The sequence below is a fragment of the Amphiura filiformis genome, chromosome 6 (assembly GCF_039555335.1).
Source record: "Amphiura filiformis chromosome 6, Afil_fr2py, whole genome shotgun sequence".
Taxonomy (NCBI): Eukaryota; Metazoa; Echinodermata; class Ophiuroidea; order Amphilepidida; family Amphiuridae; genus Amphiura; species Amphiura filiformis.
Genome location: NC_092633.1, coordinates 75465677 through 75488862, shown reverse-complemented (window position 1 = coordinate 75488862; position 23186 = coordinate 75465677). Strand labels below are relative to the sequence as shown.

At 36.3% G+C, this 23186-nt stretch overlaps 3 protein-coding genes across 3 annotated transcripts; 1 reads left to right on the top strand and 2 right to left on the bottom strand.

The window, feature by feature from the left end:
- The first annotated feature begins 2251 nt into the window (after positions 1 to 2251).
- Positions 2252 to 3940, top strand: LOC140156041 (uncharacterized). Its single transcript, XM_072179149.1, has one exon. The coding sequence runs from the start codon at positions 2399 to 2401 to the stop codon at positions 3230 to 3232; it is 834 nt and encodes a 277-aa protein (XP_072035250.1). The 5' UTR covers positions 2252 to 2398; the 3' UTR covers positions 3233 to 3940.
- A 3581-nt stretch (positions 3941 to 7521) lies between these two features.
- On the bottom strand, positions 7522 to 11631 carry LOC140154338 (uncharacterized). The gene is made up of 3 exons (XM_072176908.1): positions 11543 to 11631; positions 9041 to 9232; positions 7522 to 8253 (listed from the first exon to the last, which is right to left on the bottom strand). The coding sequence occupies exons 1-3, from the start codon at positions 11622 to 11624 to the stop codon at positions 7883 to 7885; spliced, it is 645 nt and encodes a 214-aa protein (XP_072033009.1). The 5' UTR covers positions 11625 to 11631; the 3' UTR covers positions 7522 to 7882.
- A 215-nt stretch (positions 11632 to 11846) lies between these two features.
- LOC140154114 (uncharacterized) lies at positions 11847 to 16847 on the bottom strand. Its single transcript, XM_072176722.1, has 4 exons — positions 16719 to 16847; positions 14998 to 15426; positions 14188 to 14575; positions 11847 to 12286 (listed from the first exon to the last, which is right to left on the bottom strand). The coding sequence occupies exons 1-4, from the start codon at positions 16845 to 16847 to the stop codon at positions 11847 to 11849; spliced, it is 1386 nt and encodes a 461-aa protein (XP_072032823.1).
- Between the last annotated feature and the right edge of the window lie 6339 nt (positions 16848 to 23186).

Sequence of the window (23186 nt, the reverse complement as noted above, 5' to 3'; positions counted from 1 at the left end):
GCATTAACCTATTAAAAACACTCAAATAGTTTTACTCTTCGCCCAATCACAAGCAGAAATTGAAAATCTTTACGCAACTTCATTAATGCGTTCGGACAGTTAAAAAACGCAAACAGAAACACTTAAATCAGCGATGGCGAAGTGCCCCCTCCCGGGTACTGTTAAGATTTCGATGCCGTGACTCTCACAGAAATTGAAACGATTAACTTAGAAATCAAATGCACGACACTAATGTCGATTTACCCGTATGTGGAACTCCGCGCTACAATTGTCAACTTAAAAGGGACACATACACAAATTCGTCGCAAAAGTACACACATACACCAGTGCTGTCAGAAGATAATAATAATAATAATAATAATAAAACACCCCTACTTATTCCTTATCAATTGTTGCGATTTAATTAGATGGATTGGAATGGGTATGTGCGATATGGGGTTGCAGGGGTGCGTTTGTAGATACCTCCAAAAGAGGACCTACATATGGATACACACATGACAAATGAGGACACACCTCCGACTGTAGACGTCCTCGATCTACTGGATATAACCAGGACATCGCAAATAACGTAAAAATGCATTTAAAACGGGTCCACCTATAGGGGGTTCAGGACAGACCACGGTTGGGTATTGTGTACGTACCACATGCCCCTTGTGGGGAACTTTTACTAAATCTCACCATACAGTGACCACACATGGCATGAAAGCCTCAAAAATGGCATTTTAGAGATACCCCTAGGGGTATATATGTACCCACAAGAATATGGTAAGTATATATATTAGGACCCCACAAGGAAGTTTCAGGACCCCACAAGGAGGTTTCCACAAGAGTATCTGCATGGTACATGCACTAACACACAGTACCCCGTATTCAGGTATCCCCACATGTATCGGGGTGTGTGTGGGGGCGAGGTCCACGGTGCGTCGATTAAGAACGGATGTGTGAGTCCTCGGTTAGATAGTAATAAATCATATGCAGAATGCCGGTCCTCGTTTGGAGGTATTTACCAGTAGGGATGCGTGGATGCTGTGATGTACCCTGAGTAATTAAATCTGATCATTAAATGTTTGTTTACATGTTAAATCAGAATTAGATATTTGAATCCCCTGTCATGAATCAAGTTGATTCAATAATAATGCAGTGTCATATACTTTTATGTACTTATCAATATTACGTTTAGAGATACAATAAAAAACAATATCTAAATTACCGACTCGAGGAAGGTGGACTGTAGAACGCGTGCTAGGCAATATTTTTTATGAATATTTATATTGTACATGTGTTGCGCTTTTCTATCTTCTGAAGATATTAATATTTTCTTCGTTGGCCCTAGCTACTATCTTCAGAAGATAGAAAAGCAAAACACATGAAACATATAAATATTCTTAAAAACATTGCCTAACACGAACAGAACAAAAAATTGCCCATTGTCCGAATGCAATGTTATAAAGAAATGCTAAAAGGACGAAACTAAATAAAACTTGGCTTATATAACAGAAATAATCAGGAACGTGATGAAAAAAATAAAGAAACACAAATGCACAACGTGACTGATGTATTAAAAGGAGGTTATGATTCCTACACTTTGGGGCTATAATAATTATCCGATCAAAATGCTAAATGTATGACTTAGCTTTTGTATTATTATATAAACATGCCATAATTGCTATCTTCAGTAGATAGCAAAAAAATTATCAAACAAAATGTAAAGCTCCAAGTCAACACTATGCATGAAATATGTTAGACCCAGAAGGTCCTAAGTACAAAAATAGCTGTATTTCACAAAGGCATTTTTTGTGCATAGGGATGTCTGGTACCAGATAATCCTTACAACACTGGGCACCTTATGCTTGTATACCATAAACAAGTTATAGCCACAGAACTGAACTGTTATCAGCGAAAATGTAAAGCCCTAAGTGTTACACTATACATGAAATGTGTGAGAGCCAGAAAGGACCTAACTACATAAACGCCTAGATCACTATACATGTCGTTTTTGTACTTTTTTTTTTACTTTTTGGCTCTGATCCCTCTAATAATAATAATAATAGTAATACTTATCCACAAAACCTCTCCAGGAGGCCGTACATACCTCCTAGAGTGGAGAGGTTCTGCGGCGGACAAGCAGACAATTTATTTGCTTTAGCCTTGGAATATCTAATTCCATCACGCCTCGTTGCCATGACAACGCAACTCTATAATTCGCTGCGCTTGTTATGTAGCTCTACTGTAAGATGTACTGTAAATGTAACTGTACTTGTACCAGCAATTATTGTGTCTATAGATCTACACAAATCAATTGGTCATTGTTTCATATTTTTATGAATTGAAGACGTTTGTTTCAAATATACATTTGTAAATTCCAACTTGAGATATTAAATAATATCATCGCAGAAGAATGAATCATAGTGAAATACAACAACATGAACAATGGTCATTATCTTTTCATCAATGGCTGACATGCGAAGCATACCTTGGACATTGTTCTGAATTTAATGGAAGTACACAACAGCAACGGCCGTCGATCGAAGAGCGACTTGACCGAGCGGTTGCAACGTTACATCGTCGCACGGAGCAACCTACGTACGTAGCGCAAGAGGCTTACGTTTGCGTTGTACCAACAGGTCTTCAGGTGTCAGTGGGACCCGCAAATAACTCACACGAGGTACACAATCCTGGGCCTCTGCAACGAATATCGAAAACTTTTTCTACTGGTCGTATTGCTCGTTGTACATCTAATCATCAGGCATGTCCTCGAATTTTTGTGTGGGTTTGCGAAAGATCGGATGGTAGCGTAAATAATGGTTTGGAGTGTCACGGAATCCTCTGTTACAGCGCAAGAGACGCTATTCGTCTTGCGCACACTTTATCAACTGCATTCCAATACGTGTATCAGCAGACAGCAGCGATTCAACGGATGTCCATACCAATGAGACGCGGTAACGCATTGCCCCCTCTGTCCCACCATTCAACTATTCATCATCAACTTCAGGAGATACCTTTCGCAGATATCGTCATGTTACCGACATATAATACGCAACAGAACTCTGGAGCAGTTAAAGGAAATGAAACGAGCCGTACGTATGCAGGGGATATGACAGTAGCAATATCAACAATTGCCCCACCAGCATATCAAAGTCGACCTGGATCAGCCATGTCAGTATCTGCCAGAAGAGTTTCCTCACCTGTATTTCCAGATGGGGCTGTTGGGGGAATGACATATTTAGACTAGCAACAGATGGTGCCAGTAGTCAAGAAAGCCATATTCAAACTAGTGGCAGATGGTACTAGTAAAGGAATGCCATATTTAGAGAATCTTTATAATGCAGCTTTGATCTTTGATTTGACGAATGCTTTTACGAAACCACCAAGACGGATAATTGAAGACAGAATTAAAAAGACTATAGCTTGTGTCTGACGTCAGGGCAAAGGCGCTGCGTGATTGGTTGCTTACCTACTCAGTGCGACATGGTCTGGTTGACAGGACGTCATACTCGAACTAGTCTTTTTAATTCGGTCTTCAATTATAGCTCAATTTTGCACATAGAGCAGAGAATAGGACCACGTCATAAGAATGATAATGTGTTTGTTTGTGCATATGGCTAATTCCAAATAAACATCATATACTTTTGAAACCGTCACGACCGCACAAAAAAACAATCACAACGTTCGTAGTCGAATCAGTTTGAGTTTTATTGATATTGGCGAAATACTCCTGCATCCATATTTATAACTAGCCTATGATTGGCGTAATCTAATATGTTTTATTGAGAGTTGTCATTGCCAGTTTCATTGGAATGCAGTTCTGGATATTATCGCACGGTTGTTTGATGTGATCATTTATTCAATTTTCTAACAAAACATAATGTTCAATTCTTGACCCAGGCAATTTGTGGTAATTTGTATTCTATAAACTGTACATTTGTGTGAAAATTGAGGGCGCTATTTACATATATTTTGAATTTAATTTATCCAAATAATGTAAGTTATTCCTTACATTTCATGATAAAAAGGTTTTTGAAAATGTTCTTGTTATTCGTTACTCTTTACTTTTAATACCATTTTACCAGTGTCTAAGTAAAGATGAAAACAAGATTTAAAATAAATAGTGCCATCAGTGTTCACCCTTTCTTAAAATGACTGCACTTTACATGCATTCAAACAACCGTAATCGATGTTCATCAAATTCATCAAGGATTGCTTCTTATGGAAATATACAACGTATTTTTTCGTCCAACGATAGTACATGTATTGTAACCTTGTGCGAGTTATTTGGGGTTTTTTTTCTTTGCTAACATGTGATGTTTACCGTCCTCAACTACACAGATAATAGTTTCTTGAACCACCCGTGAATGATGAAATAATTATGTGCAAGTTCATGGAACAAAAGGAAGCTACTAATGACATTGTAGTATTAATAGACGATGGTAAAAAACCACCCCATTTTAAATTTTGCATAGCCTTTGAGGCAGATGTATTTTTATCACATAGAATATGGTAAATTTCAAATATGTTCGATGCTTTCAGTAGAATGAATTACAGTCATTACTCTTCTCAGAGTTGTGTAATAGGTTTTAAAATATATGTTAATGTTTCATTTAATATTCTAATGGCGTTATTATACAATGACAGATTGGTGGTGCCAACTGTCATCTAATGATCTGAAATCAACATATTTAAATGTGTAAGTCTACGTCTCGGCAACAATGTACTCACAGTGAAAAAAGTCGACATATTATGATAGCTTGATTGCTATGGAAACGGTCAAATTAACAATACAATGTATATACTAGTACAGTAATGAGAAATTAGTATACACCATTCCTGAGTGTTGTAACCATAGAAACGAAAACGCATGCTAATCAATTCCAATTCCATTATTTATTCAAATACAATTCGTTTTAGGGGGCACATGCATTGGCAATACAAAATATCTTGCATTAGTATTACATTGTAAAATGTTTGTCAACACATTTTAATAACATGTAGATGTTGGGCATATAAGTTTTTATAAAGATTAGAACAATGTTTCAAACATTTGTATCCTAAACAAACCACACACAAAAATCCACCTATGTACCAAAACATTCATAATGGTCACAAATGTTACAGGGTTCTTAAAAACCCTACTATGCCGCTCCTTTTACTATATTCTGAACATAGTAACTACTAAGTATTATCTAAAAATTGACACAACTTGTGTAAAATTTTACCTACTCTTTACAATTATATAACTCAATACTTAAACGTTGAAATTGTACAAACTCTTATTTCATACATACAGGCTGAGTCAAAAAGAAGTAAACTCATGTTTGAGGGGCTGTAACTCGAGATCTGCAAAGAATCTGCTAAAAATAAAAATACCACTGGAAAGAGCGAATTCTACACGTCTAATCAAAAAAAGAATTGTTGCAATTGTTCACAGCAAACTAATGTTATACTCATTCGAATACAACCACCCATTTTTGTAGCTGCACACGGCTGATTGATTTTCATCCATTTCAATTTCGACGAATCAGCAAAGTGCTAACAGGATTTATTGTTGAAAAGACAACTTTTGCTTTAATTAATATTCAACAAAGTCCATGACGGTACTATAGTTTGTAGGGATACCAATTCAAGTCTTTACGAACAATCCGGCAGAAGCTTGATTGGGGAATGTTGGGTAAAGGATTGAGCTGATCTTTGGTCTTGCTGTAACGCATGTCTAACTCTAGTAATGTTCACTTGTGATCTAGCAGTTCGTGGTCTTTCTGAAGCTTCCGGCTGTTTGTTCCTTAGTGTCATATGCACATTGAGCGTGTTCACATGCTTATATACTGCTCCCTTACATGAAACCCGGTTAGCTGCAGGAAATTGGAGACGAAAACAACGCTGAACTTTTTTTTTTGTTTCATGATACTTCGTCGACAGAAACGTGCGCTCCCGTGCGGTAAATTGTGGTGCCATGTTTTCATTTGGTCCGTTTTGTTATAATGTAGTGCAATGAGGTAAAATTCATATTGAAAAGCGCCCTTTAACATGTAGGAATTATTGATCGAAACTACACCTGCCACAGAACTTTATATGCATTTGAATATCGCGCCTTACCAATCAATATAATAGGTAAGCCCCTACTTGGCAAGTGAAACCGTGTGCAGCTACAAAAATGGGTGGTTGTATTCGAATGAGTATAACTTGAGTTTGCTGTAAGCAATTGCAACAATCCTTGTTTTTATTTAGACGTGTAGAATTTGCTCTTTCCAGTGAGATTTTCATTTTTAGCAGATTTCTTACAGATCTTGAGTTACAGCCCCTCAAATATGAGTCTACTTCTTTTTGACTCAGCCTGTATACACTTGAATATAAAGAAAGAAAAAAGTAGAAAAACAAACACTGATGATGCTTACAACAACATAGAAATGCAACGAAAATATTACGACATTATTATATCATATATAAAAACAAGGAAAATCTGTTCCAACTGACCAGCAGGGAACCAAAGGATGGATCCAAAAGGATACAACAGTGTCACACTAGCAATGGATAAAATTTAAAACAGGGAAAATTTGACACAACATCCAATGGGGGAGTAGCACAAAATATTTAACATTGTTTATATATTTTGTGTTATTCCCCCATTGGATGTTGTGTCATATTTTCCCTGTTTTTAATTATTATATCAGTCTAACAATATAATTGCTGAATGTACAGAGGTAGATATTGAAATTGTACAAGTGCTTATTTTTATATAAATGAAATCGAATAATTATGATAAACTATCTTTATGTAAAAGTTACAAACACTGATGACATTTAAATGCTGACATATGTTACATAACAAAATGTTATTTTTGGTGGCTCTGAACATGAGCAGAATAGGCTACGCTTTACTGTATATTAATCGTCATAATCTATGAATAAAACTTAACGATTGCAGTAACATTCAAAAATAGTTCAGACCCATCGCCATGGTAATTAATTCTGTTACATCATTACTTCTAAGGCAAATTGTTGGGTGGACCCATTGAAGTACTTGGGAAAATGGATTACATTACGCTTAATAATAATATATATATATTTTTTGTATTGTAACATCTTTAGTGACATAGGCTCGGTTCAAGACTTTGTTAATTTGGTAAAATATGTTACAATACAAAATATATTAAGTGTAAAGTAATCCATTTTCCCAAGTATTTCAATGGGTCCACCCAACAATTTGCCGTAGAAGTAATGATGTAACAGAATTAATTACCACAGCGATGGGTTTACATTTTTTAATGTATTGCTCTGTACTATAAGCAGGCTGAACTTCTCGCCATCGCCTGTGCATGTGTGCAAGTTATATAGATTGAATACGATAATGGTCTTTTCAAAGATACTGATCTTACAGGTGCGTGTGATCAGCATTAATGATACATAGAATCGCAATTGAGTACAAGGCAATACATTTAAAAAAAATAGTGTAGACTTATCAATCTGGTGATTAATCCTGTTACATCACTACTTCTATGGCGAATAGGAATTACAAATCAGTTACAACAACATTTATTATGCAATACGAAACGCTTTGAATCAACCAAGCCATTACAAATTTTTCTTAGGAAAATATGTATGTGATTTAGGCACCACGTCCAATTTGGTCCTATGAACTATCGGTGCCCGGTTAAGTACCGATAACTCTTAACATCACTCCTTGGAGATGTAATAAGCATAATAATTAACACTTGCATAGTGTTATTGTTTTTCATTTAAATAAAAACCAAATGCACTGTACAAATGTCCAGGGTACGATAAGAAGTGTCATCGGTACCTCTTCGATAACGCTATAGAACCAAAAAAGATGTTGTGCCTTATGTCAATGTGAGAGTCAATAGAAATGTGAATGGAGTTTAACATTTTCCTTACAACTCCTGAGAAACTTTTTCGAGTGCACATGACAATCTAATGACAGACAACAAATCCAATTTAAACTCTGTCCTTAACGTATTATAAAAGTACTCTGGACACCGTTGAGCCAACATCCCCATATGTACTAAACATTTACCATCGTAGTCCTTCATTGCAGTCTTCAATTGGTTCAGGTTATTGTCGCAGAGCCACTGTTGGACTTGTTCTGTTGTCCATTCTGGACAAGGAGGAAGATTGGCACCATCGTCGTCGTCGTCGGTCAGTTGTACCTTTGTTGTATGTGTTGCACCATCGGCTGATGTAGTGGCAGCTTGAGTCGATGCTGATGTTTTCGTAGTGACAGATTGAAAAGCATGTTTCACAGCTGATGTGTAAGCAAAAGAATGTTGATTAATTGGGTCTTTCAGATTTTTTTAACATTAAAGTCATATTAAAAGCGCCACATATTTAAATCCGGAAGTCAGTATTCACGTTACGACACGTAACAAAGGGGGAAAATCCGTCCTTAGTTGTAAACGACAAATCCCAAAGAGCAAATTTTACGAAGAAGGTTACGATTTTATAAACTCCCATCCATTTTTCGAGACGTTGAAACTAAATCGTTTGGGAGACGTTGAAACTTGCACCTGAGACTTTTAACCGCAAGTTTGAACGACTCCCAAACGTTTTAGTTTCAACGTCTCCAAAGCGGATGAGTCTCTATGCAGTTTAAGTCGTAATCTGCTTCATGAAATTGGCTATTTAGGATTCGTCGTTTCCTGAGACTTTCAGCCGTCATCGGGGATCATTACACACACTTGGTTTTAAAATTTTTTTGTTTTTTCATTGTATGAATTAAAGTTATTCGGATGACAGGAAACTGGTCACTAGCGCCTCGTGAATTTGTAAATCTTCTAAATCGACCAGAAACAAACTAGTAACAGTGCTTCTATCACTTAATAATTATGGAACTCGAGTTTGGAATTCGCTTCAAAATAAAAGCATTGGGAAACGTTAGCCAACTGCATTCCGTAGCATATATCAAATCGCACTGATTTCATTATTTTATCACTAAACATGCTAAACGAGATATCTTCCATTCGACCACACAGGCAAGAAAGAGTTCGTTCTTGGCACTAAAAATAAAATTGATAGCCAACTTTTACCCTTACCTGCACCAATTCGTGCACTATTTCCAAGTTCTTTAATTATGAGTGGTAGTTGTTTTGACAGAGTGTCTTTACTGATAACTTTATAGTAGAGAAGCATTCCCACCAATGCGCCCAACCAACCATCAGGATCATAGCCATCTTCTACCAGCAATGGAATGATTGGTTTCTTCATCTTATACGCGTAACTCGCCTCTAAAACGGTAAAGCAAAAAACGTTATTTAAAAAAAAAATTCATATCATGTTTTTTGAAATTGTTGTTATTGTTCATACAGAGTATCGACACGCTATATTTGCTACGAAAGAAGACATTTATATTAACTGATGGGAGCTCTCTCTCTCTCTCTACGCAAATTTCGCTAAACAACTTAGATTTGCGCAAATGAGGATCCTGTTGATCGATTTCGATAATTTAGTTGGTCGCTGAGAACTTACGTCTACATTGAGTTTTACAACTTCACAATGGCTACATTCTTCAAACAATTTTTACATAACGAAAATTGGATGTAAGACAAACATGTCGCGTTCTCAATACGCTACCTCTTATGCATGTAGTCTAAATGTAATAATTACATTCAACTATACGCTATTTACACTGACAGCATCAAAAATGAGTGATAGCCCCTTCTTCTTAAGGGCTGGGGTATGAACGTTTGGACAGTATTTATTTTGGGACATTAGAGCACATCAGACATATCGAATTGCATTCTGAATACGAAGAATGTCATTCTGATATCAAATAATTTTGATTTTTGAAATTCGCAATTTAATACACATTTTATGGCAAATCATTAAAATTGATATTTTTGATATTTAACAGTACTTGAAGTAAACTTTATAAATCTGATGATTTATACTTAAAGTGTATGTAGGTGGGATGAAAAGCCGACGATCAATTGAAAATTTTGACCTTTCGTAGAAGATATGGATTTTTTTCCCAAAACACCAAACAAAAATTAGGTCTTTTGGGAAAAAATCCATATCTTCAATATGAAAGGTCAAAATTTTCAATTGACCGTCGGCTTTTCCTCCCTGCTACATACACTTTAAGAATATATCATTAGATTTATATAATTTACTTCGAGGACTGTTATATATCAAAATTTGAAAAATATCAAATTTTTATAATTTGTCATAAAATTTGTATTATATTGTGATTTTCAAAAATGAAAATTATTTGATATCAGAAAGACATGCTTCGTATTCAGAATGCAATTCGATAGGTCCGAGGTGCTCTCATGTCCCACAAAAAATACTGTCGAAACGCAATAAACGCTCATTTTAGATCCCTTAAGGTGGCTGTGTACTCTCAGACATGCATGTAGTAAAAGTGCAATAACTTTGTAATTATTCGCGCAAAACATATAAAAGTATACATTTTTATGAAGGCAAGACATCAATAAATCTTAATACAAATACAGATTTGGGGTAAAAACAACAATTTTGAAGAAAATCACAAAAAGTGAGTTTTTGGCAATATTTGTTAGGTACATCATAACAAAAAACACTCTTTCCAAAATATTTTATTTAGTTTTAGCTCAATCTTGAGGCTCCATTCCAAAAACGGTTTTTTTTATTTTTTTGATATTGGCCTTATTTTTTAAGATATTGACCATATAAGGCATCAAAATGAACTTTTTAAAATTCAAAAACGCCTATTTGCACAAAATGATGCCCAAAATCGGAAATAGACCAAAATATAAAAAATGAGAAAACCGTTTCTTGAGTCGATCATGCTTTTTACGATGATCATATTTGCTTACCTATAGATGCTGTATTTATTGAGTTATCGTGTACCTAAATCGTCATTTTACCGAGAAAATGAACATTGAAATAATGGCCGTTGAAGTTTAAAGTGGTCACATTTTGCACTTTCATCGAATCTCACAGGAGAATGCGACAGTTTTCGTTTTTGAAACTTATATTACGTAAACATCGGGTAAATCCACAGCCCCTTGAGAAGTTTGAGCGAAATCCATTCATAACTTGATATTTAAATCGGGGAAAGAACTTGAAAAACCCACATTTTATCAGCTAAAACGGAGCCATTTGACCACTAGGTTTTTGTGAAATCAGTGCTTCCGTGGTGTTTCCATCAGATGCGCCGCGCATGTAGATAAGCGTCGCGTATGCGTCGCGTATTTGTGCGTTAACAAATTGCGCGATACGCAACGCGATGAGTTGTTGCGCGCGTGTACCTTGCTGGTACAACAAAGATTTTCTTTCCTTTTCAATTTCAAACACGAGTGGAATAGTGAAATAAAATCCTTAAAATATTGCAGTTGGAGTTTACAAATCTGGATTTTCATTCCTTGTATTTATAAAAAACATAACAAGGTACAAACATATCATAAAAACTCAATTTTGAGAAAGAAACAATGGCTAGAGTACACAGCCGCGTTAACATGCTTAATGAAATATGGAAAAAATCTAGCACGGTAACACCGTTATAAAAATCATTAAGAGTGATGGATACTAATGATATTGGTACAGATTTACATTACCTGTTCGGCAGTTATTGCTTTCCTTGTATTTATGCGACATTGCAACTAACACAACATCAGCTTTCTCAACCGCATTCGCCATAGCTGCCAAAATATTGCCTTCTGTAATTCAAAAAACATGAAAAAAGAAGGGGTAAAATGCTGATATAGTTACACTGACGAAGCTTTCATAGATGAAAAATATTATTTAAATTTACACATGTCAAAGCTGGGACGTGACTGCGTGGTGTAGTGGTTACACTCTTAATTCGAAAGATGTAAAATAAATCCCAAAGGATATGATTTCAGTCCAAAAGGTTTGATGTTATTGCTTAAAGATTTCAGAGTACCTACCCATTTTTTCTACGTCCATCCAGACATTATAGCCTTCTTTTTGAAGCGCATCTTTAACCCGAATCATCAACTTCTGTGAGTCCCATTGATAGCTAATCATAATGTGAGACTGTGGCTCCTCTGGATGAGACAACGTTGCGATATTGCCACTTTGTTCTTCACGTTGCCCCAAGAAAGCTCTCTTCTTGTTCTTGCCTTTTGATTTGTCCCCCCATTCTCGATCTTCGTCATCTTTGAGTATGGCTCTATTTCTGCTAGCACCTGAAGGTGATCCAGTTGGTATCTCGTTGGTGGCTAGGTGCTTCTGATCTTTGTCTTCGATTTTCATTTCACCTTCGTAGATTTCCCACAATGCACCACAACAGGCATCACGAAGTTTGGCATTTTTGGAGGTCTTAAAGTCGTTCAAAGCTGAAGACACAAGATACATCAATATGCTTTATTGACATGATTAAATCGTTTCAGATTATTTAGCCTCTTTGAAAGTGCACTTACTTGCGAATATAAGACAAAAGTACTTACATTAGCAGAAGATGTCTGAAAACATACCATGTATTTCAGCTGTGTTTCCTTTATTGAATAATGCCCTTTTTCATCAATCTTGGATCCTTCCTGAACAACCCTTCAACCAGGTTTAGGTGCCTTTAAGAGGCGGATGCGGACTGATGCGTGGATGTCATTGTATATAGAGCGCAGCTGAACATCCCGATTATCTGTAACTTCAACTGTTCAAATTACATCGAAAGTCTAGAAGCTATCTGCACCAAATACCTTCAGTCAAATATATACTTATAACCAAGTGGTATATAAACAAGTACTCTAGAGACATGGGAGCCGGAAGTACCCAGACACTCTACAGGAAATTCGTGGAAAGTAAGAAAGGCAAAGCGGAATGGTGTGAATGAACTATTGCAGAAAAACGCCACCTAATCCTGGACGAGATGCCCAAGGGCCAGACCGACAGAGCTGGTCTCGGTTACAAAATAAACCAGGAAGTGCCACACCGGGCTAGTGAAGAGACGAAGACAAGGAGGACATGTTGGTCAACCTTTTACGGATGTGCAAAACAAGGACATTGGATGAATTGGGAGTCTGTCATGCAGGTCGACACCTCCTATGTCTGGACACCAGAGTTGCTATCCATCTACATCAACGCAATTTATGATTAACTGCCCTCTCCTGCCCACTTGAAGGTGCGGGGCAAGACCAATCTATGACTCTGCCAACTATGTCATCATTTATCGTCATTGCACGCTGTTCCACATCCTCATTGGTTCCAGCTACTCATTACGCTACGGTTGTTTGATGGCATGTAGAACTGTATTCATTTTTAAGTTAAGTTGAACACTGATGGTGCTATTTATCTTAAATCTTGTTTGCATCTTTACAAAGTGTAGATACGTGTATAATGGCATTAAGATATAAAAATGAGTAACATATATAAAAGGAAATTACTTTTTATCATGAAATGAAAGAAATAACTCATATTAAAGGACCGTATTCAATTTAAAATAACTTAAAATACCGGTATATGTAAATAGCGCACTCAATTTTCAGTTTGTAGAAACCAATACCAAAACAAGACAGAAAAAGATGTAACATTTGATAAAGAAAATAAAATCTAAGTTAAAACTATCTAAAAAAATATATGTGTATATTAGTATGATAGCTGTTGCTATTGCAAAGCTCTAGAATTGAGAATTATGCAATGTTTTGTTAGAAACATTAATAAATAATCACATCAAACAACCGTTATTAAGCGGAAGGTATAATAACAGGCACCAATGCCAAACACTGAAAGCCATTGCATCAGGTCTGGCACCATACATCGTAAAGACAAACCAAAAGAAATTCAGTACACCCCAGACTCTGGACTTCATCGCTACAATAGCCTTTTTTACAGCTGATTGGACGACCTACCGAAATCCGGTCTGCCAAGACAGAGCCAACCAACATCCTGAAGACGGTCAATGACTGGATGTAAGAAGGAGGAGCTTTTGCAACACATCCGTCAACAAATACCATCTGGCTATGCATTCAGACAGATGGAGCTACAATACCAGCAATATGCTCTGAGGGAAGTGGATGCTTGAGCAAATGCCCACCACATAACACTCTGCAGCTACCTCTTCGTCAATGTTGGATGCAAGCAGCATAAAGTATTTTTAAATACTTTATGCTGATCTTAAAAGATCCCGGGTTAGGATGGCCAATTATTTGTACCCTGTGCAAGACGTATGCATGTATTACCTCGAAGAACATGGGATTTATTAACCTTAACATATCAATTATCATATACTATTTCTGCTTACCGTCCAAAACATTTGGATCTGCTTTCAAGGCTTTTCTGTTACTATCAATGAAGGCGAATTTCCATATCGCTGTCGCCGCCAACACCTGTTCCTCTTCCGAGAAAGGCTTCTTATCTGCCCTTTTGAGCATCCTTAAGATAAGTGGAAGAGCTCCTTGCTCCAGCACTTTGACCTTGTTGGCATCACTAGCCATCAGATGGATCAAGCCTTCCAGTAAACCTGCTGCAGTGAAACCACCTGCCCTGTGTATCCGGCTATGCAGGGCTGCTTTGAGGCGAAAGATGAGGAAGTTGACGCATCCATCTGTTCCTGTGGTTGCCAGTTTATCACTTTCTGTCTCATCGACAGTATAGGCAAGGGTGACGAGACTGGTAGTTTTAACCATGACCTTGTGAGGGAAGGAAAAAGGAATTTGCCCAACACACAGGATTAAACTGAGATCAAGGGAAGGTTTTTGATGACCGGGTTGGTAAAATCTTCCACTTTATAGAATTATATAGTTTTAAAAAGAGTTCCTTGCTCTTTCATTGATATATTTTTGAACATGTTTCTTGAAATTAGACAGATGCTTCATAGAAAGAAGAACAATTCTTTGAGCCAACTTGTGTTTGCGGTTCTTAATCTTTCAAATTTTATGCAGGACAAATGAAAAACCCTTCTGGAACTTTTTTTTGTCTAAGTGTGTAGGAATTCAAACATACGCCTATTTTGTTCGCCATTTCACGTTTTTAATCAAAAAGCTTCTTCGACAATGATACTATACAAATCAATCACTTTAAATTTAAAGTACACAAGTACCAAAATACTAACCTCCTCCGTGTTCAGGAATTTTGATAGCAAAGGCACGACATCGTGTTTCCTGTATAAGGTGCGAAGTTCACCACAATGTCGAATGCAATGATACAAGATCTCTAATATCAATGGAACCTCACATTTACTATTTTGATCTAACTCGTCAAATGGCAGAGATATTATGTGCAGTTGGTCAATAAAGAATGACAACGTGCCTTCATTCTGTAACGCGGTGCAGAGCTGGACGGATTCAGCGGTGAACTGAGAGAGTGATGTCAAAATGGTAATAATGCTAGATGCGGCTTGTTCAGCGGCTTTGGTGTCGGTTTTGCCGATTTCCTTCAAAGATTTGTATATGTTAACTAGTAACGAAGCATACCCGGACTCTGTGAGGTGGTCTCCAAGAGCCAGTTGTAAATGTTGATGGTTACTTGCTTCTCGTATTGTCTGAAAACAGGAAATATATTATATTATATACAGCTGCAATATCTATAATAGTAATATGAGCCTGACCTCCTCAACTTTGGTACCAGTTTGAGGGAGGGGCGCTATGTTGCACTGCTACCATAGGCAGTTGACATCATGGGATACACACAAATGCCTAATGCTGATAGCAATTGAACCGGAGTAGATTTCGGCGGGGAAAAGTCATCGAACTTTACACAGGGTCCAATTTTAAACTTGCTCAAATTGTGTTAAAACCAATGTTCTAATGTATTTCTCTAGTCATAAGGATTCCAAAAGTGTATAGTTTAACAAATCTAGGACGTACCGTTCTTGAGTTATAACCGAAAGGTCAAAGGTCACGTTTTTGGCTCTATTGGGGTCAAAACAATCAAAGTGCTCCGATTTTGACCAAAGAGGTTCAAAATGTTCGTTTTTATAAAGCAGTTCAAATAAGGATAGGATTGCACAATCCAGGATGTTTCATTACCTACGTAGTGCATCAAAATAGGCCAAACTTTCTTCGTATAAGTGTTACACATAGTGGCGTATCGTGGAATAATCCTTAAGGGCTGATCTCAGCTATGCTATAGGATGAAAGTGTGCATCAGACGTCGAAAGCCAGTGGATGTACAAAAATAGTGTCGTATCGTACGATACGCCACTGTGTGATACACTTTATCCTATATTTACAGTATTCTTCCGTTTCACACACTGACGTATAACATTGGAATTGGAACACACTGGTAACAAAAGTTATGTATATTATAGGGGCAAGGAATCCAATTACTACACTGGAATTTCAGTGACCCGAGACAAGCGGTTCGTTATTTATGATAAGAAATGAGGTACCGCTAGGATGTACCTCATTTCCTATCATATATACTGAACCGCTTGTCTTGAGTCACTGAAATTTCAGTGTAGTAATTGGATTCCTTGCCCCAACAATATACATAACTTTTGTTACCAGTGTGTTTTTACTTTTTGAGAAAAATACAAAAAATATCACAAATTTACCACAGGGGTGTAGTCCCTTAAAAACTAAAATGTGAAGTAAAAATAGTACAAGAAGGTGCTTTGAACACTTAGGAACAGTTTTCATACAGTAAATAGAAATAAGTGCAAAAGACAACAACAACGCACAACCTTATTACAAATCGGCATTTTTCAAACTCGTTTTCTCCGAAATGCACTTTCCAGTTATCGTTACGATACGTCACTATGTGATGAACCCGACGAACATGACGATGTTTTATTTTGGTGTTTGTTATGATGGAGAGTTTTCACATACATACCTTCAAAGCCTCGACGGTTGCAGCTGTCATGTAAGACCTTGATGATCTTAAATTATTCACCGCCTTGCTCAACTTTGGCTTCAAGTCGTCTGCTTTCAAGACTTTCTGCTGAAATAAGCGGCTCGCCATTGTATCTGTTGGGTGATTTAGAAATGATACTTCATTTTGTTAGTGACGTTACCATGACAACGCTGAGTATCACCCAAAGTGGTCTGAACAAATGTCGTAGAAAATATGAATATTATTTTCACGATTTCTTCTACTTTGAAGTGGAACCATATGACATGTAAAATTTGGTCCGTTGAAAATAATGATTCAACAATGATTTGTGTTGAAAATCTGTACTCCACTCTTTGCTGTCCCACTCAATCATGAATGTGGGATCCTCAATCGCTAATCGCTAAGCTATCAGGCCAACCATCCACAGACATTTTACATGAATATGTAGAGAAATTAACTGCATCTATTTGAATGGATTTTCAACTTTTCCAATACTGCTGTTTTCCTATTTTTTTTACCAAAAAATGACATATCCTTCACATTGAAACATTTTATTCAATTTTATACACAGAATAGGCCTTTGATCAACTTTTTTAATTTCCCAGCTAACACACTACGTTTTCACGACGTTCGCTGACGTTGGAATTAGGTTGTCATTTACGTTGTAAACACATAAATCTGTGAACGTGTATTCGTGTAGTGACAACGTTAGGGAACAACCCAAAAGTTCGATGAAGCCCTATAAACGAAAGTCCTTTCGTTAGAAGGCTAACCCCCTCCCCCTCCCTTCTAACGTAAGTTTTCAAATATCGAACATTCCAACCCGGATTCATATGATACAGGACCGTCGCTATGGTGGATGGGGATGTAGAGGAGTGCAACAATGCAATGATATTGATCACGTTTATGGAAGAAACCAATATTCTATTTCATTTTAAAATATTTTTCTTCATACTTTTTGGGCACGAAAAAAATTATGACTTGCTGGATTTTCAAATAAAAAAGAATCAAGGTGCGGTACAACTGATTAAAAATGAACTTACAAATTGCAGGTTGTGAGTACTGCACTCTATATTGATTTGAAATTATTCCGAAGCAACCACTGTAAAATGTCAATATCGTACTTCACAAAATACTAAAATTTATATATTAAATCCTTAAAAACGATCAACTTTGACCGATGTTTTAACTACTTTTTTACAAACGTAATCGGACTTTTTAACCCCTTCCCTCATATGCCTCCCTAACGAAAGGCGTTTATTCAAGGGCTTCATCGAACTTTTGGGTTGTTCCCTTAAGGATAAAACTTTTCAGCCATGAAGGTTTATGTCAATAATTGGGATAACCAGCTTAATCTAAATCTCCTCTCTTTTCATCTTCTCTGATTGAATGTAGGAATTGCTTGAATCTGTGGGATTATCTCACCTAACAATTATGACAGATATAAAATCATCAATCTGATCGCTTTCTTAAAGGGGCATTTCGTGATCCACAGCCTCATCCCCCACTTTTCTCAAAAAAGTTGAGATTTTTATATCACTGGAAACCTCTGGCTACATAATGTTTATGTACAAAATATTTCTTGCAGATTAATTCGTTTAGCAAAGATATCGTGAAATTTGAATTTCGTTCTGGTGCACCAGAACGAAATTACAACGCATTGTCTATGGAGCAGTGTAATACACATAATCATGCATAACTCGCGAACGCAAAATCGGAATCAACTGAAATTTTGGGAATAGGTTTTTGTCGTGGATATCTAATGAAAAATGACATAAATAGAGGATGCTAGGATCACGAAATACTCCTTTAATTATTACGGTTAAAACGTCGTCTTTCAATTTCCTCCAATACCTATGTTCTGACAATTGTCATTATAATTTTGTTATCGCTGAGCCGACATTTAATGCCGCATAATAATAGAAGTTGGTAATAAAGAATATCTGAAGGCCAGTTTGCATTACCATGGACTCACTCAAAACGCTACTGACCTGCAGCTGCACTTTTTATTGTTATGCATAGTCGTGGTGGATTGTGGAAGCATGAAGCATAGCAGTCGTTCGATACTCCATTTTTCAGTAGGCCTAATGTCAGATAAAACCACATCTTTTAAGGGATCTAAAATGAGCGTTTATTGCCCGGGGTTTATTGTGTTTCGACAGTATTTTTTGTGGGACATGAGAGCACCTCAGACCTATCGAATTGCATTCTGAATACGAAGCATGTCTTTCTGATATCAAATAATGTTCATTTTTTGAAAATCACGATATAATACAAATTTTATGACAAATTATAAAAAATGATATTTTGATATATAACAGTCCTCGAAGTAAATTATATAAATCTAATGATATATTCTTAAAGTGTATGTAGCAGGGAGGAAATGCCGACGGTCAATTGAAAATTTTGACCTTTCATATTGAAGATATGGATTTTTTCCCCAAAAAGACCTAATTTTTTTTGGTGTTTTAGGAAAAAAATCCATATCTTCAATACGAAAGGTCAAAATTTTCAATTGATCGTCGGCTTTTCATCCCACCTACATACACATTAAGTATAAATCATCAGATTTATAGTTTACTTCAAGTACTGTTAAATATCAAAAATATCAATTGTTAATGATTTGCCATAAAATGTGTATTAAATTGCGAATTTCAAAAAATCTAAATTATTTGATATCAGAATGACTTTCTTCGTATTCAGAATGCAATTCGATATGTCTGATGTGCTCTAATATCCCAAAATAAATACTGTCCAAACGTTCATACCCCAGCCCTTAAACAAATTAGAATTGTGTCTATTAGTGAAATATTTTCGCTTTCAAACTAATATAATTTCGCCGATTATTTATTAAGGCATATCGTACCTTGGAAATAACAGATTCTATTTCCATGATCGTACACATGGTCGCGCATCCAGGCCCTCCATTAAAAAAAAAACTCGCCAAAGGCTAAAAAAAATCCACTTTGTGCGTGTTACGGATAAAAACACAGGTTTTTATGCTTTTTCGATCACATTTTCACTAGTGGCAAACCTAGCTGGGGCATGTTGGTGTTTTGGAGGTATCTGACCCCTGCAAAATGTTCCAAAAATGTTCCCCTGGTCATGAAGTTTGTTGTCACCACACCGAGTTTGAGTACCATACTCCTTATAGATGCCCAGAAAATTAAATTCTATGATTTGACCCAGATAACCTTTGACCTGACCCCTGAATAGCGTTCAAAAATGTTTCCCTGGTTCCCTGGTCAGTAAGTTTATTGTCACAGAGTTTGAGCCCTGTACCCCTTCAGACATTCAGAAAATGCATTTCTAAAATTTGACCTATGCATGACCTTTGACCTGACCCCTGTGAAATGTTCCCCTGGTCATGAGATATGTTGTCACTGAGTTTGAGCCCCACACCCCTTACAGATGTCGAGATAAGGCAATTGTAAGATTTTGCCCCCTTAATGACCTTTGACCCTAAGTGGGTTAGTTTGAAACAGTCATGATTGCACATGCAGGTACTTCTTTTGAAAGTCCTAAACAAGGTATAGCAGTCGTTGATAGGATATGCAGCTTATAGAACACGGATACCTCACTGTGGTATACCACTGTCACCCGGGGTCACACCTTCTTGGCATTTCGAGATAGAGATCCAAAATAGGAATATTTACCAGAGTCTTATGAGGAGTAGCACCCACGGTGGGGAAATTATTTTTTTATTATATTCTGTACTTTTTTTATCTTTTTCATTTGACCCCACTTCTTGGAATTTCAAGATATAAAAAGGACCCACAATATGAATATTGACCCAGGTCTAACGAAGAGAGTCACCCCGGTAGGAAAATTACTAATCGGGGTGTCATAGCGTCTTGGATATTAATCACGTTTAAGAAACAATAATTCTATTTTATTTACAGCAACCACTGTAAAATGTCAATATCGTACTTCAGAAAATACTAAAATTGTACAATTATATATTTTAATATACATTTTAATTGTAAAATTTTAAAAATCCTAAAAAAAGATCAACTTTGACCGATGTTTTAACTACTTTTTTACAAACGTAATCGGACTCTTTGACCCCCTCCCTCCCTAACGAAAGGACTTTCGTTTATAGGGCTTCATCGAACTTTTGGGTTGTTCCCCTAGATACAAGAATGGTTACAAAATCTACCATTGAACACGCACAATGGTAGATTTTGTATCCACTCCTGCATCTAGGGCCCCCAATATTGATCAATATTTTGATTGTGTATGGGACGCATTACTTATATTTCAGCACAATAGTAGTATGTATACCCCAGTAAATTTTTCCGAAAAAAATGTGTTTTTCGCCCGAATACACTACCAACATTCCCCACAAGCATGCACGTGAAAGAAAGTGATAACTTACTTGTATTTAAAGTAGAAACCCGGGAGTAGAAACGCACAATACTTCATCAGTTGGCTAAGTTGGCTGTAGATCTGCGGCGTCAGTAATACAGTTGAGTGGTCCTGCTAAAATGACTCAGTGGGAACGTTTCGCTTCTATAATTGTGGCGCAAACGGTCATTATAATTCTGACCTAAACGTGTACTTTAGACTTTGAATATATAGGTTAGCGTTTAGATAAGATTCAGAACGGGATTCAGAACAAACAAAACTTGTAATGCTGCTTCGCCTTTTACTCACGAACCGCCCTCATTTACTCCAGAAATGTATATTGAATAAAATGATTGTAATGTACTTTGATGAACTAATATACAGTAAATCTAAGCTTCTTATGCTTTAGGCCATTTCTAACCAAATCTGAGATATAATAATAAGCCATCGATGAGGTTAGGGCCTATTATTTCTAAATGCTACAACATTTTCTTCTTTTTTTGATTTCATGCGCATTTGCTATCTACCGAAGATAGCTCAAGTTTATTGCATTTTGTTATTTTTACCTCTTGAACGAAACAGATTGATGTTTTTAGAATTGTGATTATGGTGCTATCTGCTAATGATCAATTTAAAATTTTGGTCAAGTTTCTGACCTAAACCTGTACTTTAGACACGTTGCGACATTTTCTTGTGGTAGGCCTATATGTTTATGTTGAATCCGTGTGTTTTTCTTATCTACTGACGATTACTCATATATTAATGCATGTTGTCCTCTTTATAATAGGCCTACTGAAAAAAGTTTCGCTCACAAACCGACTATTTCCCAGTCAGCGCAGTATTCATTAACAGTTGTGTAAGACGGTATTTTGTTTATTTCTGCTCATCAAACGTTTTGCAGCGAGTTTATTTTTCCTATTTTAATGATTTCATGCGCATTTGCTATATACCGAAGATAGCTTAAGTTTAATGCATTTTTATGTAATATTTCTTGAACGAAATAGACTGATGTTTTTAGAATGGCGAGTATGGTACTTTCTGCTAAAAAATCAAACTAAAATTTCTGAGTGTTGCCACATTTCCGTGTGGTAGGCCTATGTTTATGTTGAATCCATGTGTTTTTCCTACCTCCTGAAGATTACTAAATGCATGTTATCATTGTTTTCCATAACAACATACATTTCATTGAAGCTATCTTCAGTAGATAGAAAACAAGAATAACAAAATCACGTGAATTTAAAATCAAACCATAACAAAATGTCGCAACACGAGTGATCGTCAGAAGATAGCACCAGTAATACGATTCTATAAAAAATCGATTCATCTCTTTCAGCAGACAAAAACGACAACCAACACGCATTTAAATTTGAGCTATCTGCAGTTGATAGCAAAAACACACGAGTTCAACATACACCAAATAAATTAAAACCGATATATAATAGGGAAATGTAATGGCTTCATTTCAAAATTTGTTCATCATATAGTATTCCGTTCTTAACATATTTCAATTTTAATATTCACCATGTAAATCAATGCAGGAGCTTAATAGACAACGGGTACCAAAATCGAGCAAATTACGGCATGTCTTGCGACATTTTCTTATGGTAGGCCTATGATACATGGCATATTCGTGTTTTTACTATCTAAGAAACATAGCTTAGATTAAATTGATGGTGTAATTGTTTGGTCTCCGGTAGTGCTACCTACATTTTCCGTCTGCTTTTTGGGAAAATTAGGGCTAGGCCTAGATATGAAAAATGCAAGATTTAGAGAATAAATGTATTGTTTTACGCCAAAAATAATGATGTCGACCGTGTTATATGAGACGATAGATTCACGACAGCGGCTAAAAACAATACATTTATTCTCATTCTTAAGGGAAGGGGTATGAACGTTTGGAGAGTATTTATTGTGGGACATTAGCGCACATCAGACATATCGAATTGCATTCTGAATACGAAGAATGTCCTTCTGATATCAAATAATTTAGATTTTTTGAAATTCGCAATGTAATACACATTTTAGGGCAAATGATTAAAAATTGATATTTTTGATATTTAACAGTACTTGAAGTAAACTTTATAAATCTGATGATTTATACTTAACGTGTATGTAAGTGGG